This window comes from Apus apus, chromosome 1 (genome assembly GCF_020740795.1).
Source record: "Apus apus isolate bApuApu2 chromosome 1, bApuApu2.pri.cur, whole genome shotgun sequence".
Taxonomy (NCBI): domain Eukaryota; kingdom Metazoa; phylum Chordata; class Aves; order Apodiformes; family Apodidae; genus Apus; species Apus apus.
In genome coordinates, this window is record NC_067282.1 from 145,453,802 (window position 1) to 145,471,126 (window position 17,325).

The 17,325-nt window shown below is 47.9% G+C and overlaps 2 protein-coding genes across 5 annotated transcripts in view; both read right to left on the minus strand.

The window, feature by feature from the left end:
- CREB3L2 (cAMP responsive element binding protein 3 like 2) overlaps positions 1 to 4,184 on the minus strand; it is a 75,480-nt gene extending 71,296 nt beyond the window's left edge. For 2 of the 3 annotated variants that reach the window (XM_051640657.1, XM_051640648.1), the window contains exon 1: positions 3,981 to 4,184. In XM_051640657.1, coding sequence (XP_051496617.1) covers positions 3,981 to 4,088 — 108 coding nt within the window. In that variant the 5' untranslated portion in view covers positions 4,089 to 4,184. The remainder of the gene's footprint in view (positions 1 to 3,980) is intronic. The other variant, XM_051640668.1, reaches the window with a different exon arrangement.
- Positions 4,185 to 11,740: 7,556 nt separating this feature from the next.
- SSBP1 (single stranded DNA binding protein 1) lies at positions 11,741 to 16,599 on the minus strand. Of its 2 annotated transcripts, XM_051640865.1 has the most exons (7): positions 16,582 to 16,599; positions 16,442 to 16,478; positions 15,350 to 15,410; positions 14,267 to 14,407; positions 13,533 to 13,620; positions 13,230 to 13,318; positions 11,741 to 11,905 (listed from the first exon to the last, which is right to left on the minus strand). In XM_051640865.1, the coding sequence occupies exons 2-7, from the start codon at positions 16,463 to 16,465 to the stop codon at positions 11,859 to 11,861; spliced, it is 450 nt and encodes a 149-aa protein (XP_051496825.1). In that variant the 5' UTR covers positions 16,466 to 16,478; positions 16,582 to 16,599; the 3' UTR covers positions 11,741 to 11,858. The 2 variants fall into 2 exon arrangements, with proteins under 2 accessions (XP_051496825.1, XP_051496815.1); XM_051640855.1 differs by lacking the exon at positions 16,582 to 16,599 and having other exon boundaries at positions 16,442 to 16,559.
- Positions 16,600 to 17,325: the final 726 nt, after the last annotated feature.

The following is a 17,325-nucleotide window of genomic DNA, read 5'->3' on the forward strand; positions in this document are numbered from 1 at the left end:
ATCTGCCTTTCATCTCTCAACCAGCAATAGGACAGGTAGTTGGCATTTCACAGCATATTTGTCAACAGACTTATCCATCTGCATCAGATCTGGCATTTGCTTCTGAAGATACCATCCCAGCTGGGCCCCCTACAACCATAGATCAACTCCAGTGGAGACACAATGACCGCAAGCAGAGCTCTCCCACTTCAAGTCCACCTGCACATTACGGGAAGTAACAGCAGTGGCATGAAGGTGAAAAGTTAGCAACCTGGCCATGCCTCTGTGCACTTTGGGCAGTCAAAGGCTTTGCACTTTCCTTCTGCTTGACTGCCAGGAAAAAGCAAGAGCGAGTAATAATAACAGCTTGCACAATGCCAGTGTATGATACTACTGACACACAATCCTAACAAGCTACAGAGCATACAAAGATTATACACAGACACATCACATATACCATGAAAACGCCCCTGGGAAACCTTTCAGCTTTTTCTTAGATGGGAAACTTAAGCCACTCCAGAAAAATAACCTTGTAAAGCTACCTGCCATCCAGGTGATTATTATAACAGCGAAGACTAATGAGCCAACTCCAGGCTTGCTGCCTGCCAATGTCAGAGCTAAACTGCTCGAGGACCCACTTTCTCCCAGCACAGATGATGATCTCACCGACAGCACCAGCAGATCGAGGGAACTGCTGCTCCTCATGCTGCTTCAGGCACTGATGAAATCATCAGCTGTTGAAAAGAAATGTAAATCCCCGGGAGGCTGGATTTCAGCCCCGGTAATTAAGGCAGGCTGAAACAGTTTAAAACAGAGGTTGAGTTTGTAACTGTATGCATGCTTTCACACTTGTCTACTAGCTTGAAATCATACAGACCCAAGAACAGTCTTTGTGGTCGTAAAAAAGGTTAAATTTTAACTTAAAATACACAAAAGGCAGCTGGCACAGAATTTTCACCCTCTCCTGCCTGCACACACGAGTCTGACTGCCAAAGAGTATGGATCTTTCTTCCTGCTTGTGTGCTTTCCCCTCAGTCATCATCATCTTCTCCCTCCTCCCCCTTGTCAGTCCGGGTCACACTCCCAGACTCGTGTGACAACTCCCCAGGCAACTTCCCTAAGCCCACTCAGAAGTTTTTTTGAATGCAGACTCACACATCCAGCTGTGGGACAACTCAGGAGTGTGCAAAGACCAGAAGATGCCATAGAGCATGTGTTACTCAGTCTTGAAGATGACAGCACAGGTGGTGGGCACTGTGTAGAAGGGAGTTCTCATCACCTCAGTCTTTCAGAATCAACTTGCAATAAGGTTACAAACACAGCAGAACCAGCTGGATCAAACCAGCCCTCCCATATGTAAAGTATAAACCAGGAGAAGAACAGATGTTTCACCCAGAAGGGTTTTTGTTTGTTTGTTTGTTTTGTTTTTCAAAATTATTCTTTGAAGCTTTGGCCAGAGGTAAATAGAGAACTTAGGTTTCATGATATCAAGCATAGTATTTTCCTCCACACAGCAAGATACACTCTGCAAAACAAAAAGTTGAACAGGCAGGAACGCGTGCTTTTTTTCCCCCATGAGAGAATTATAAATTCAGAAAACTTCTCTTTTTTCCTTTAAAGATCTTAATACCCCACTACAACTCTTTTAGACATAGAATTTTGTTGCTTTTCTTTACTGATACTTATTTTGAAAGAATTCCAAAAACAACAGCAAAGATAAATTGATTTTACGCTTCTATTTTAAGGTAGTCTAAAGAAGTCTTAAACTCCTAAAAAAAAAAACCCAAACAAAAAAACCCACACACAAATCAATGGTAAGATGCTACCCACAGAGGGGGACCACAGCCCAAGGCTTTGCAGACCCAGCTATGCACTGCCCCTTGCAAAACACATCACCATAGAATTTGAAGTTTAAAATCCCCAATAAAACTTGCAAACAGCAGGGGGAAAAGCACCATATTTCCATCTACCAGACAGCCAGGATGTTTTGTTTGCCAAGCTACGATTAAAACCAAGACCCAGGCTCCTTGAAATGGGGCAGAAAACACATGTATCCATGTCACTACAGCCACAAGTTCTAGCCCAAGCACAAAATCTCCTCCAGAACAGTAATTTAAAAAATAGTAGAACACTGAAGAAGAAAACAAAAGTTAAGAGTGGCAACTCCATTCTCATAAATATCCAAACAAAGCAAGAGAAGTATCCCAACACAACTGCAAACTCCAAGCAGGAGCACTGTCTTGAGTCGTCTCTTATTTCACTGACAATGTTTCCCTTGTTGAAGAAAAATAATGTCTTCTTATAGAAAAAAACACAAGAAACTAGCTTTTTGAAGGAAGAGCTTTCCATTGCTAAGTGTTCCTGCTGGCTCTTTAAAAGAAAAAAAAAACCCACAACTCACTATGACATGCCATTGCTTTTCCCCGGATCTACCAGAAGATACACATTGCGCAAGAAAGCCCAAGAGTTTTCAAAGACAAAGAAGCCAAACACTGTTTAAAGACAGTCACGCGTACAGCAGGCTCACTTCCTGCCAAAACGAGGTTTGGAGTTTGGGATGGACAAGATCCTGGATCAGTAAGGCCACCACATACCAAGCACAACAAATAAGACTTTCCCTGTTTGCCTTTCCGGACTAACACCCGGAGTAGTGGGAGGTGACCCCGCTCAAGGCTGGGAGGTTGGAGCCAGATGATCTTTAAGGTCCCTTCCAACCCATTCTATGATTCTATGATCACCATCCACACAGCACCAACACGCCGCCTCGCCACACATCAGGCTGCGGGACCACTCCTGCTCCCATGAGAAAGGGTTGATTACTCCCTGTGGGGTGACTGTATTTGCGCATCCCTCTCCGAGGTGCAAGAAAGGAACACCGAGAGACCACCAGCACCTGCCAAGACTCTCTGCCACATGCCAGGTGCTGCCACGGTGTTACACAGGGTTCTCCATTCAAGCACGTGCTCGACAACGCCGCTGTGCCTTGTGCACACAGCAGACTGGAAGGGTCTCCCGTGCACGTGGTCCCAGAGTGGTCCGTCCACCTCCCTTCCCCTCCAGGTTTGCGCCTACGGAGCTTTACAAAGTTCTTTCTCTGTGCTTGCAAAAAGCCTCCAGATTTATAGGAAAACAATGGAGTGGAGTTAAGATGCATTTCCTTGGGATTGTCCTAACTGGGCATTTTGTGTAAGCAAAAATACAGGGATTCCGAGGGGGATAAATTAAAATAATCCAAACTTCACGTGCCAGCCCTCGAAGCCACTTAAGCAAGATTTCATCAGCGTCTTGAAAGGACCCCTCACATCACACCTATGGGACACTCAGCTTTTCTGACACCGGCACGATGGCCAAGGACCAGGCTCAGAGCAGGGGGGGTTGGGAGCCCCTGCTCACGACGTGTCTGCCTGTTCTGGGCTGCCGGGACAAACCGGGCCCTTCCGGGCCCCCCTGCCAGCGCTGAGCGGGGCCGGGGAGCGGGACAGCACGCGGAGAGTCTCGCTTCGGAGGAGGAGACGCGGCCGGCGACTCCTGAAGAGCGAGAAGCCGACGGCGCTGAGGAAGAGGGAGCCGCAGGCGGGTGCGGGCTGCGGGCCCCGGGGAAGCGGCGAGGCCCGGCAGCGTCCCGGGCTCAGCGAGGGGCGGCGAATGGAGCGAGCGGTGACAGAGCCCGAGAGCCAGGAGCAGCCAGCGGCTGCGGCCGGCCAAGGAGGGCAAGAAGTTGTGACAGCCCGACGCGACGGGGCGAACCGCGGCCCCCGCGCCTGCCCGGGGCCACCGCGCTGCCCCGGGGGCACAAGTCGCGGGGGCAGGCAGCGGGCGGGCACCTGTTGGCCCTGCGGCGGTGGCACCTCCGCCTGGCACCGCCACCGCGCCCGCCCGGCAGGACACGCGTCACGGCGCCCCGAAACGCACCCCCACCTCGCCTGGGGGGCGTCTCAGCCAGCCCCTCCCCCCGCCGTCCCGCCGGCTCCGCCCGGGCAGGCGCCTCCGCAGCTCCTCACCGTGTGGCACAGCAGGGTGTCGGGGTCGGCGGGCTCGCACAGCTCGCTCAGCTTGCGGTCCCAGTGCAGCAGCGGCGGCTGCTCCCCGCCGCTCTCGCACACCTCCATGCCGGCTACAAGACACCGGGCAGCCCCGCCGCCCGATCCTCCGTTCCACCCCCGGCTTGCCTCTTGCCCACCCCCCGCAGCGTCCGGCTCACGCCGCGCCACTCGCTCCCATGGGCGGCGGAGCCGCTTAGCTCGCCCTGCAGCCCCCCCCCCCCCCCCCGCGCCCGGCGCCGCGCTGAGGCCGCGTCCCCACGGCCGCCACCGGGAGAGTGCGGGGCTGGGCTGGCGGGGCCGGGCTGCCGGGGCGCCCCCCCAGCTGCGCGCCGCGCCCCCGCCGCCCGCAGCCGCGCCCCGCCCGGCCCCGCCCCCGCAGCCCCGCCGCGCCAATCGGGGGCGAGGAGCGCGGGGCCGCGGCCCAATCGGAGCTCGGCCCCCGCGCCGCTCCGGCGGCGGAATGTGGGCGGGGCTCCCGCGGCGCCGCGGCGGGGGCGGGGAGCCCGGTGCCCCCCGCCAATGGCGCGCCGGGGCGGCGGGCGCGGCAGCCAACGCGACAGCGACAAGACTGCAGCCGCCACGCACCGCACCGCCCCCGCCCCGCCCCCACGGCCACGCACCGCCCCGCCCCCGCGGCCACGCACCGCCCCCGCCGCGAGAGGGCGGGAGCAGCGCCCGCCGCGGGGACCCCGGGCGGAGCCCCCGCCGCCCTGCTCCAGCTGTGCGGCTGGGCCCTTCCCCACCCCAGGCGTCCCCTGCCTCGGTCACCGCAGGGGGCTGAGGCTGCTCGAAGGGTTCCCCGCCTGCGGGAAGCGGCCCAGGCCAGCGCCCGGTCACCGGGGAGGCGTTGGGGAGCAGCCCTGCCCTGCGCAGCCGGGCTCGTACACACGTCAGGGGGTGTGCGGTATGAAGCGAAGAGTCGCTTGGTCTTTTGGGCTAGCTAAAAAGAACGCCGCCGCTTGGATAGGACCGGGCACAGGTTACCTATTTCTTAGAGAGAAGATGAGCAAAAACATACCTCGTACAAATCAGCCGCTTTTGGATAAAGTGCGCGTCAACACTGCTAGCAGGCGTGACAGCAGCAATGAGCACGCTGGTGCCCGCCTCGTACCCTTCTCCAGAGGGCCCAGGACAACTCTTCACCACCAACTCCCTGCGGGACATTTCATCACACACACCTCACCACCAGGACAGCTCTACACCGAGGCAGGCCTTGGCAGGGACAGCTCCCTGGAGAGGGGCAGATGACACAGGACTGTACCATCTGCTCATCCCTGGAAAGTTGTCCCTGCAGAGGGTGACCCAGCATAAAAGTGTCCCTTCCCCTCCTCAAGAGTAACCAAGCAGCATGAAAAATAATCCCAGGCCCTGGGCACTGTCGGTGTTTTAGGACTTGCTTTTATACCAAACTGGGCCAACATTGGAATTTCATGGTTCTTTAAAAATGAAAGATGCCAAATCTTTACAGTTCAAGAAACCAGGCATTCTTCAGGGCATCATTTCAGCTCCTGGAACTCCATCAAAGCATTTCACTGTGGGTCTGTTCAGTGCTAACTGGCATTTCCATGCTGCACTGTGCACAAATTGTAACTGGACTTCCCAATAAGTTCTCTCTCTTCTACAGGTCAAACTTCCCACTAGACTTAATTTCTTGTGACACACCATTTCATTCCCTCACAGTGCAAATGCTCCCAGATGCTGAGGACAAAGTCAAAAGGACTTCCCCTCACCCAACAGGCACAACAGCCATAAGAAAAGGAAAAATAACTGACTCTTTGGGACTGATCCTTTAAAATTAAGTATTTTTTTTTAATCAAGTAAAAAAGGTGTATTAAAAAAAGCATAACAAAAGCAACATTGTTTGGTGAAGAATGTGAAGGGAAAATTCCTAAATGCCCCAAAGATCCTGCAAAAATGAGCTATCTGAAGGCACTGTGAAAAAGTCAGTCCAGTATATGCCCTCAGCAGCACAGAAAAACCTTTAAAGCCAAATTGCTAGCACCTGAATTGCTCCCTACCACTTTGGCAAGCTCGACTGGAGGTAGATTTCTTGTGTCTTGGCACTGTCAGGCACTGTTGTCAAAGCAATTACATTGTGCCAGTCCTGAGGTGCAGATTGTGAAACTTGTAAAGGTCAGTTCCTTAACCCGAAACCTCCGTATTTTCACCAGATGTGTTCTTTCTTTCAAAGCTTTTGAGGCCTTGTGATAATCTTTTTAACAAAAGGCTCTTCATCACTCTGCTGGCTGACATTAAACCCTTCTAGTTACTGCTGTGAGCAGAGAACTTTTTTGGGCTCAGGAATTAAATTCATGTTTTGCCTGTGTGAGAAGCCTAACGGGAGAGCCATGTTTGCCTTGCAAGCCAAGAAAATAAAAGCCACCTTAAAAGAAGAAAGAAGGTGTTGACTGGATGGCTGCAGCTTCCTTTCCTGAACATGCTGAGGATGAGGGTCTCTTAAGAACTGCTGTTTGACCAAAAGTACTGGGCTGAACTTTCTCCTCCTAACACATTTGTCAGGTAGAGATAAATATTTAGAAAAGAAGCTACACAGTACATACGTCTGTTGTTCCTCCTTGTGTAAAGCACGAACAGGAAATTAGTTGCCCTGGGTAAACAGCACACAGCTTTTCCCAAGTTTCCACTCTTCTGGGCCCACATAAAACTGTCCCACTCTCCTCTCTACACTTCTCCAGGGCTCTCTTGTAATGTTAGTACTGAGGCACAGCTGCCACTGTGGTACATAGTGCTGCTGAGTATGCATAAGCATCTTGGAAGATTTCTTTGGCCACTAAAGTATTTGATACACAGAAATTATCCATTTCTGGGGCTATTCACCAATATGAAACATAATATGGGTAACTAGTGACTAGACACTGTAATAGGGCATCCTGCCTAGTTATTGCCATATTATTAAAATTAGTGTTCAAGACTACATCTCATTTTTTAACTTCAATGTTCCCAAAACAATACTCTAAGACTTTGTATGGAAATAATTTTTTGTGGTGCAGCACCAGTTCTTGGGAAAAGGATCTGTATTAGCAAGCTTCTGCTAAAAACTGGCAGCAGCACACATGGGGTACCAAGAAAGAAGAGAGAATAGTGGAGGAAATTAATCCTTTCCAGAGAATATTAATTATTCAGTGTCTTGATACAGCAGATGGGGTAGCAGTCAAACATGTCATGCATTGCTGCTCACAAACTTAACCACACCAGGAATCAGGCATGGTGGAAAGCACCGCAAAACAAGAAAGAACGTTATATAGACAACTATCCTCCTAACTTTTTTGCATATTGCTTGGAGGATTTTAAATTGTAGATTTTAATAGTTACTAGTATGCTGAAAATCAAGGCTTTTTTTTCCCCATGGTTTGTACCTTTCCTCTTAAGAGTAGCTTTATTAGTATTTTTAAGTTCCAACTCAGCTAATACTGAGTGCATTTTCCTCTCTCCTTTTGTGCAAGACCATTTCCTAACCACAGACTTCTGAACTGGGTTTGGATTCACTCTCACAGGGGGCACAGCACAAAAATTGACTGACAATCTACAAGATAAAAAAGTGAGGGGTTGCTATCTGCAAAGATAAAGCTGAGGACTCTGAGAGGACAGCTCAGCTTTCTTTTATTGAGCATTCTGTCCCCTTTCTGCAAGGAGCAGAAAGCCCACACAGAAAAAACATATAGAAAACCCCCACAGACAACCAAACTAGCCAAGGAAAAAGGAGGCTCTGAAGGCAGAGTTCCAAACAAATGCCACTTGCTTTAACTATCAAAGAAAAAAGCTAGAAATGATACAAGCCTACTGAGTCTCAGAAAGCCTGGACAAGGAAAGGTGCTCTCTTTTCCTTGCAGATCCGGGTCACAGAAACTGCAACTTCTGCAACTGCATCATTAATCAGTTCCCCATCAGGTCAGTTGCACAAAGGCTCATTAAATATTTACAGGTGACATTTTTCTGACTTGTGACAACTAGGATCAAGATAACCATCTGTTTTCCACAGCCATGCTGTTTAAATACATTTGAAAAGTCAACCAGTAAGAAAAGAACAAATAGCAACGGAGCCTACAAGATAACAATTGCTGTTTTGAGCAGCTACAATTGAAAGAAATCTTGCCCTTTGAAAGCCACAGTAAATGGCCAGTGAGAGAAAGTTTCTTCAACAAATGTAGCACCTCTTTATTAACGAGCACAGGGCACAAACTTCAGGACTAGGAACACAAAGAATGACCAAGCAAGCAATTTCTAATAAACAGTAGTTTCTGAAGATCATTCCAATATGGCAAAGTAGGGTAATGAGCTGATTATTTATCTGGGACATAGAGCAACAAGCAGAAGAAAAAATCTCACACTAACACACATTTCCCACAAGAGGATGTCTCCGTAGAAACCTTGTGAAAGCTCATTTGTGTGTCATGTGCTACCACATTACTTGCACTACCCAGTACCTGATAATGCACTGACAAATTTCTCATGTAAATGAGATCTAAGTCACACTGCTGTGTGGAGCAGCTCACCATTGCCAAGCTCAAACAGCCACCAAGTCTTAGTTTGTACATGCAGATATGCTCAACTACTTGGTAAAAAGGCTTCCACCACAGAAATTTCAGAATTAAAAATAGAAAGCGTGCTTGAGAATAGTGAAGTTTTCTTCCCACAGTCCTGGCATTATGTTCCTTTTCTGACATGAAAAATTGTGAAAGAAGTGGGATTGCCAGTACTGGAGAGAGCCTACTACTAAACCCACATAACTGGTACACTGGCAGAAACACAAGTTCCCTTCACCCGACTGTCCCTATCTCTTGCACCCAAGGCCTTCTCAAAGCACTGATTCAGCTTTCTTGCTTTTGCAAGTCATGGCGTCTCTGCATGGCTTTTATCAGGCTTCCATAGGCACTGCTGGTCTTCAAAGCACAGCTGGAGCAGGGCTCAAACATCTACCTCTTCTTGCAGGGCACTGTGCAGTCACCAGGATGCAAAGTCGCTTGACTAGGTTAGAACCTAAGCCAGGGACACACTGTTAAAAACCTCTAGCAGTTCTGAAGTAGTTCAAGCCCTCACTTATTCTTAATTCAACCTGTTGCTCTATCTGGAGAAACTGATTCATGACACAGAAGCAGGAGAAGCTTCAGCCAAAGAAATCAAGTTCTACTTCACTGAAATAGCCCTCTCGCTACTCTCTGTATCATGTGGGGTTGGGGAAATTTTGTTTGTGTTCCCTAATACAGGTCACACTTATGTTCTTTGTGTGACATCAGCACAATGCCTGTGGTATCTTCCTCAAACCAGCACACTGCAGCTGTGGAAACAAGCACAGGAGAAGGGCATTTCCTACACCTTACACCAGACTGAGAGAAATAACTGAGCAGCCCCAAGCTGCGCTGCAAACCAGAATAGCTGTCTCAGGTCTGTTAAGAAATGCTCCAATAACTTAGTTAAAATGCTCTGTCATTTTAAAAAGCAATAATCTCTAGCTTTTCTCTCTTCCACTCTATCCCCATAAATACATAAAATTCCTTGTAAAGGGCAAACACTTCTACATGTCCTGGTTGATGCAAGCAGTTTGCCTAATCCAGTTCCTTGAGAAGTTAACACAGACAAGCAAAAGTTGAATGCTGTCTACCAAGGGGCAGCATGGAAATAATTCTCATTACCTAGCTACAAACAAGGTAATACTGTATTTAACTCACTAAGTTCTGCTTCCATTTTGTAACATTTCCTCACAGAACAAGTACCTAGCCACAAAAAACTCCCAACCCAGGAGCTGTAGGAATGCTGATTTCACACCTGATTTTCTCAGAACCAAAATTACTTAGTTGTAGATTAACTTTGCACCATAGCAACAAAGCAGACCTAAGAATTGAATGCACAACATACCTCTGCCACTGGTTATTTTTGCTGCAATTATGACTACTGCTAATGCAGAATGCTTTGTGAAAATCTACTCTAATGCACAATTGTGATGAATGCTCAAGATACTGTATTGCTTTTCAAACAGTATGTTCTCAAAGTAGGCATGTGTTGTCTTTGTAGCAGGTCAATCTTCAAAAGTGCAACAGCAACTTTAAATAGAACAACCAGAAAAACAAGAAAAGTTGAAGTTCTTGAACAAATATTTTCTTTGTTGGCACCTAATCCTATGCCTTGTGCTAGCTCAGCTCTGTCTCCATCCTGAGCCAGCGGAAGAGATTAGCATGAGCCAGGAGTCCTGGCAGCTCTGGCCACTCCACACACAGCAGTAAAGGGAATCACCACTGTCACCTCCACCACCTCCACTGGGAGTTCAGGGAAGAAAGCCAGTTCCCAAGCTCCAAAGCAGACACTATCATAACCTGGGTTGAGCTCCACCACCACAGCAGCGTTCAGAAAAAAGAGGTAACCACTAAACAGAGGCTTAGCACATTCACCTGAGGCCTCTTAGATATGAAGAAAGCTGAAGACAAAGCCCAGCTTTCAGCCAAGAGGAAATGTGTATATGGACCAAACACAAACTGGATCACTACTACAGAAGTGCACCAGCACAACTTCTCCTAGCACTATAACAGCCTCAGACTGAACAAGCAGTAAAGGAAGTTAAAGCCAGAACTTCCTGTTTAAAAAGATACCACAATCTCCCGTGGTTAACAACCTATTTAATTAGCTAAGCATTTCTAGTACATGTAACACCTAGGTATGCCAGTGACAGGAGACAGTCAAAACATTAGTGTCAACCAGAAATAAATATTGAACTGAAAAAGCTTAAGTTCTTGGTAGTACTTACGAATGCTCAGAGGGAAGCATAAACAGAATAATCTTTTTTTTAAGGGAAAGAGCTGCAAAAACTGTAAATCAGCACACTCTACACTGAGTTCAGGGAGATACAAAATCCCACCAGCTTTGACGACACAGAATTGCCACTTCTAACATTCCCCTTTCCCTGTTCATGCCACACTGTATTAACAGTGGGAGTGTCACCACCTCTCCACCAATAGAATGAAACTACCTGTTCAGTGTGCAATTTTTCGCTAACAATACTAACAATTCTCAGTCTTTCTGACAAAAAAAACACGAAAGTTAAACCAAAATAAACGCCACTCCCACTTTGAGAATCCTGGACCAAGAATGTTTTCCACGTGCTATTGCAGGCCCTTTTGCAAGGAACAGCTAAGGCAGCCGTTCCTCCAGCTCCTCCTGATGGCAAACAGTAGCCATGGCACCCCACAAAGATAAGAATGTTTGTGTCATTTTAGAGTCACCATGTCAAACGCCGTAAGAGTTAAGACCTAAGCATGTGACCAAAACAGGGTTTAGGTGAAAGGCTATAACTGATTTGATCAAATGTGATGATCAGTGGAGGGGCAGATGCAAATGCACAGAAAACTACTCTGGGTCTGTCAGAGGAACTTTAAGCCAAGCACCAGCAAAGGCTGATGCCTCTGCTTGAAACTTACTGTCAATTTACTTAGCTAAACAAAAACAGGATGACACCTCTAGAGCAGAGGAAGAATGTTAACAGTGAGAAGTGATTAGCCTGTCACACCCCACAAGACAGAAGAGGGATGGTCAGGCAGCCAAGGTTTGAAAATGGCTGAAGATGCAACAGGAGACTTCCTCCCTGTATCCATCCACTCAAGAATTAAGACAGCTGCCCGGGTTCACTTGTCTCTTAAAAAAAACAAAAAAAGAAAGAAATCCAGTTGATGGAGAGAAAGCACACAGCAAAACAAAACAGACATACCCTGTAGGTATCAAACATTTTATTTATTTTTAAAGAAACTACAGCAATACACATGATTACAGAATTATGAAGCACTGTAAAACAAAAGGAATGAAATGGCCTGGGTCCAAGCACTAATGACCTCACACCTTTTCTCTCATACCACCATCACTCAGAAAAATTACATTATCTGAAAAGAAATAAAGAAAATTTTATCTTCAGGATTGTTTTGCTCTCTTGCAAACCTACCCACCCACAAAATTTGTGTTAAAATAAGCTCTAAAGCAGCATATTTCAGAACAGAACAGTTAGCAAAATAAAACATTGTTCAATTCAAGGTTCTTGCTCTATCTCCCTAGAAAGCTGACAATTCAAGGCATACATTATACTATGAAACAAGTGTGTTAAAGTCTGATGAAAAGCTGCTAAACAGTCAAAGATACCAGAAACACTTAATAGTTTAATTCTATCATCTTTATCAGTTACAGCTTATTTCCATTCTAATTTTTCATTTTCAGTATGCACTACCACATCAGCCTACAGGATGCCAGGAAGCTTGTATATGATCAAGTCTCAGTAATGTCTAAAGCATCTTGAGACTGGGCATACTGAACAAAAATAAATAATTTTAAAAAGAGACTCGCTTTTCCACTTCCACTGTTTATGAACAGCAACCTGCAGCACCTGCTAGCTGAACTGCTCATGAGAAAGTTTGATTACTGTTGTTTTTAAAGAGGCCACACAGTAGAAACATCAAGAATTGTGGTTTTGTTGTTTTTTTTTTTTTCCTCGTGCTCTTTTTTATGGATATACTTGTGCAAGATAAATGTTTGCTCTACTACCCAATTATTTTAACCTTCCCTCAAATGCCCCACCCAAGATAGTGGCTCTATCCAACAGTAAAGATGTAGTATGGTCGTGCTATTTAAAGGCTCAAGGAGAAAGCTGAGTATCCCAGTTTTCCTCTTCAGAGTCTACCCAAGGGACAAATGTACTTCCTGTCCATTCTCTGCTCTTCTTACCACTACTGGCTACCACGCTGAAGTCTTTCTAAACTCTCCAGCAAGCAGTGCTCACAAAAAAAATAAAATAAATAATAATTAAAAAAAAATAAAAATCTCTCAAACAGAGGCCCTTCAACTTGACGAAGCCTTAAACAGGAAGAAAAAAATCCCTGCTAAACCAAGACAAACCTACTAAACAAACTGCTTCACTTAGAAAAATAATCTGCCTGACCTGCAGTACTACATACCAGTGTTCTTAAAACATACAGTACCTACCTGCTGCACCAACTGGTTTTTGTAAGCAAACAATGCAATCACTTAACTATGGGCTCTCGTTTTCTGTGTCTTCACAAGTAGTGCCAGAGGACATCCAGTGATACAGTCTGTTCATTCTCTCAAAATCCCCAAGTGTGGATTCCAAGGGTGAAGACAGACCAAGCTCTATTTCAAAAGGTCCTCCACCCACCTCTCCACTTTAAAAGGGCAAGGCATTGCCAAGTTGTTCCTTACCTGCAATAATTGTCGTGGCCTGACGCCTCACGTTGTTTTTATCTGTATATTCACCATAGTCTATCTTCCCTTCAACAAAGATTCGAGAACTGGAAAAAAACCCGTAAGAATTTCATTCTGATCAAAGAACTGCACATCTGTTATCTCCTCTGTATCTCATTCTGAATACACAGGCTTTTGCCTCATTTGTTTGTAGCAGGTCTGCTAACTTACTGTAAGGCACTTCCTAGTATAGCTCCTAGTCACCCTACTACATCAATTGTTAAGGCATTAAAACCTCAACCACATTTGTGATTCACTTACCCCTTCTTCACATACTGGTAAGTAACATCCCTGAGGCCAGGTCTGAAGACAGAGATCCTGTGCCATGTTGTCTTCTGACTGATATCACCTAAGTCACATAAAAACAATAAAGTTGGATGTCAAATCCTTTTTTTGATGCAAGACTCACAAATTAGTTTTGACATGTTGGTGTTTTCAAACTAAGAAAAGCAACATGAAGATGCACTTGATCTCCCACGCCATACTAGAACTCCATGTTCCACTCCTCTGTGTCCAAAAGTACCCTGCAGAAGCCCAATTCAAACCAAGAGATCAGTCTTCCTGGAAGCCAGTTCTTATACTAGAAGAATTTTTCTTTCCCCCCTCACACAGAGCTTACGTTATAGAAAAAAAAGTCACCTGTAGCTACAAACTGATAGAAGAATCTAATACAAAATGAATCTCATTTTTTTTTCATCCTCTTGGAATACAATTAAGAGTATGGAACCTGCTACACCTCTGGCAATCCCAAGAGAAAAACTGACAGCACACTTCTCTCTTCTCCAGAAAAAGGTCAACATGCAGATCTTCACGCAGGACATGCTGCTGGGGATCAGTAAGAAACACACAAATGCACCAGCATCTCTACTGACATCACAGAAACTTCCCTGCACCTGAGACATTTACACTGCAGCCTGAGACAAAACATGGTGCTACTGAACATGCAAGCACGACCCTGGGACATGGCAGAAGCAGGTTGTTTCTCACAGACTCACCTCCCGGGGTTACCTCACTTTCCCCTGTTCGCCACATCTCATTGGTTGCAAGAGAAAATATGGTAACAGGATTTTTTCCTTCCACTTGTCTCATGATAGGGTCCTGCCCAACCCGACCAAGTAACTGAACACGATTCATGGCTGAAACACAAGAAAGCAAAGACAAATGTAGGTGAATGATGATGATTCTGATCATGGCAAGTCCTAAGTTGGCAGCTTTTGTTAAGGGCCAGAACCACGATTTTCTGCACCTCAGCCTTTTTTCAAGTTCTTGTGACTTTTTGGCTTATTCAGGCCCTGCAGATGGCTGTGCCTGTATTATCATTACTACTGCTGAATAAGCTCATTTAGAAAACTAAAAGTTCCTTATTCGCTGTTCCTTTGTTGTCTTTTTTACAGGCACAAGCATACATAGCTGGAGTCTATTTTGCGTTTACTTGACTTGACTTTCATTTTTTTAGTTATGATAAAAACAGAGCATTCTGTTGGTTTGCCACTAAAAAGATACCTTTAAAACAACAAAGTTGCATTACTGCAGCCTGTCCTTTGAACTAGAGGGTCAGAAGTTCCTACATAGGTACCAGGACTAGTGGACACAATGTATTCCTTCTCCTTGTTAAAGGAGAACTCAAGGAGGTCAGGGGACGATCACTCTTGCACAATGAGCAGGTGAACTGAATGGCACAGTCTGAAGCATAAACCTGGAGCCAATCACACTGGGGCAGCAGCACCCAAACAAGTCCCCCAGGCACCCAGGAGTCTGAGAAACAAGCCCATGAGACACCCAAAGGCAGGTATCAGAAAACATGACTATAGCTTACCTGAATCACTGCCACTGACACAGCAGTGAGTACCTGCCTTTTACAGGTTGTCAGGGCTTTTCCCTTTTCCCCTTTAAGGGCTCCTTGAATTGACAAGGACCGTTGTCAGGAAGGCTATTTAAGAGTAGCTCATGTTCTTAGTTCCTGCATTCAGGAGCTACCACTCCTAACTGTTTCTCTCCTGGCATATTTCAACTATTCTAAAACAGAGATAAGAAAACATGGATAGTAACAACTACATTCCATCTGAGGAGCTACTTACATCTTTCAAGTACCAAGGAGCCAACTGTATCAGACTCATGTCTTACAAACTGGCGAAGCACCTGAAGGAACAGACAGGCAGTTAGTTTCCAAGACACAAAGTTCACATATGAACAGTGTTCATACACCTTTACTGCTCGTTTTCCAAACAATTACCTAGGTTTTGCAAGTACAAACTGCCTAGGAAGAAGCATGGCCTGAAGGTACATCTCCAGCAACTATTTTTGGGACATGCAGTAACTACTGTTTTTCTGTAACACATAAAGGTTGAAGTGGGGGGTGGTTGGGCTTCGGCTTTTGGAAACAAACACAGTTTTGATAGTGTCATCAACTTTCTGCCTAACTTCAAAGCTTCAGAAGATGTGCCCAAAAGGTACATCTATCCACTGCCATAAGCAGTACGATGCACTGATAAGGCCGTGTTCCCAAGCAGAGAGCAAATCAAGGCCACAAAGATTTGAGTGCTGTGGCTAAACACAAGCAAGAAAAGGAACTGGCTTGATACTGGGCAATACTATGTCCTAGAAGAAAGGAGAAGAAAAAAAAGCCCAGGAACACCTCTGCAAGAGGCCCATCCGCAGGAACTGGAAGAAAAACCTCATCTCCTACAACGAGGGGTTGCAAAAACTTAATGGAATGCAAGCCTGACAGCATTGTGTTGAACAGGAGAGTTAAACAAAAGGAAACGCAACTTGCAAAACAAAAGTTCATTGCCGTGTCCGTACGATTCACTAACAGACACACAACCCACCCGAGACGCCTTCCACGCACAGGTAAGGTCTTTTGAACACTTTTTTTGTTGTTGTTTCGGTGCAGCGGCAAAGGCACCACGGCCAGGGCCGCTGGGTGCGGCAGAAGCCGCCGGCAGGCAGCCCCAGCCGAGGCTCCGCGAAGGCGGCCCGGGATCCCCGCCCGGCCCGGGATCCCCGCCTGGCCCAGGAAGGCACCCCAGGCCCCACGGCGGGCCCCCCGCCGGAGCCACCCCCCACCCCCTCCCCCGCCCCGGGACCAAAGGGCTTCCAGCGGCCCATCCCCCCGCGCCGAGGGCAGCCCAGGGCCGGCCCCCCCGGAGCCCCGGCCCCCCCGGCCCTACCTGCCACGCCGGTCGCCGCAACATCTCGTCGCCGCACCTGCGGACGGAAGAGGAGGGCTGAAGCCGCGCCGGAGGGAGCCTCGTCCCGCCGCCCCGCACCCCCGGCCCCGCCGCCCGACCGACCCCCCCGCCCTCCGCACCGCTCCCGCCGCCGCCCGGAAGCGGAAAGGGAACCGATGGGCTCCGGCACCGGGAGGGTCCGGCGGGAAACGCGAGCCTGCCCCTGGTGCGGCGGCTGCGGGAGGGTCCCCCCGCACCCCGCAGGGCAGGGGGCAAGGAAGGGCAAGGAAGCAGTCACTCACGCGTGGATAAAAGGATTAAAAAAATTAAAAAAAGAGAAGTCTTTATTGGCTCGTTTCGCTTCACAGAGAAAGGATCTACACAGTTGAAAGGCAGCGCCGCCCGAGACTCGGAAACAAACTTCAGTAAAACCCGACAACAACCGCGTTACCAACTGCGCGCTGCCCCGGGCGGCAGCAAAGCTTTCCTGTCCAGCCCCCACGGCTGCGCCAGCAGCTGGCAAGGACCCAGAAAGAGACATGCCACGGGGGAGCAAGACTTAACATCTATGAAAGAGACGCACACTCCGCACGGGCAGCGCCACGAGGCGGGAGGAGCGCGCTGCCCCGCCTCCCGCACCCTGGCCCGCAGGCTGCAGCGGGTGCGGGGCGCAGGCGGGGCAGCGGGTGACACAGCCCCGGTGGAGCAGCCCAGGCGCTTCCCCGGCTTCAAGGGCGGAGGCCTTGGGCACAGACAGAACGCAGGCCCCAGGGCCTGGTCTGCTAAGGGTCAGCTGGTTGCACACGTCTGGGCTTCTCACTGAAAGTTAAGGGGGGGAAAGTTTTCCTTTGAGTTCCACAAGGCCCCCCTGAACTCCCGAGTGT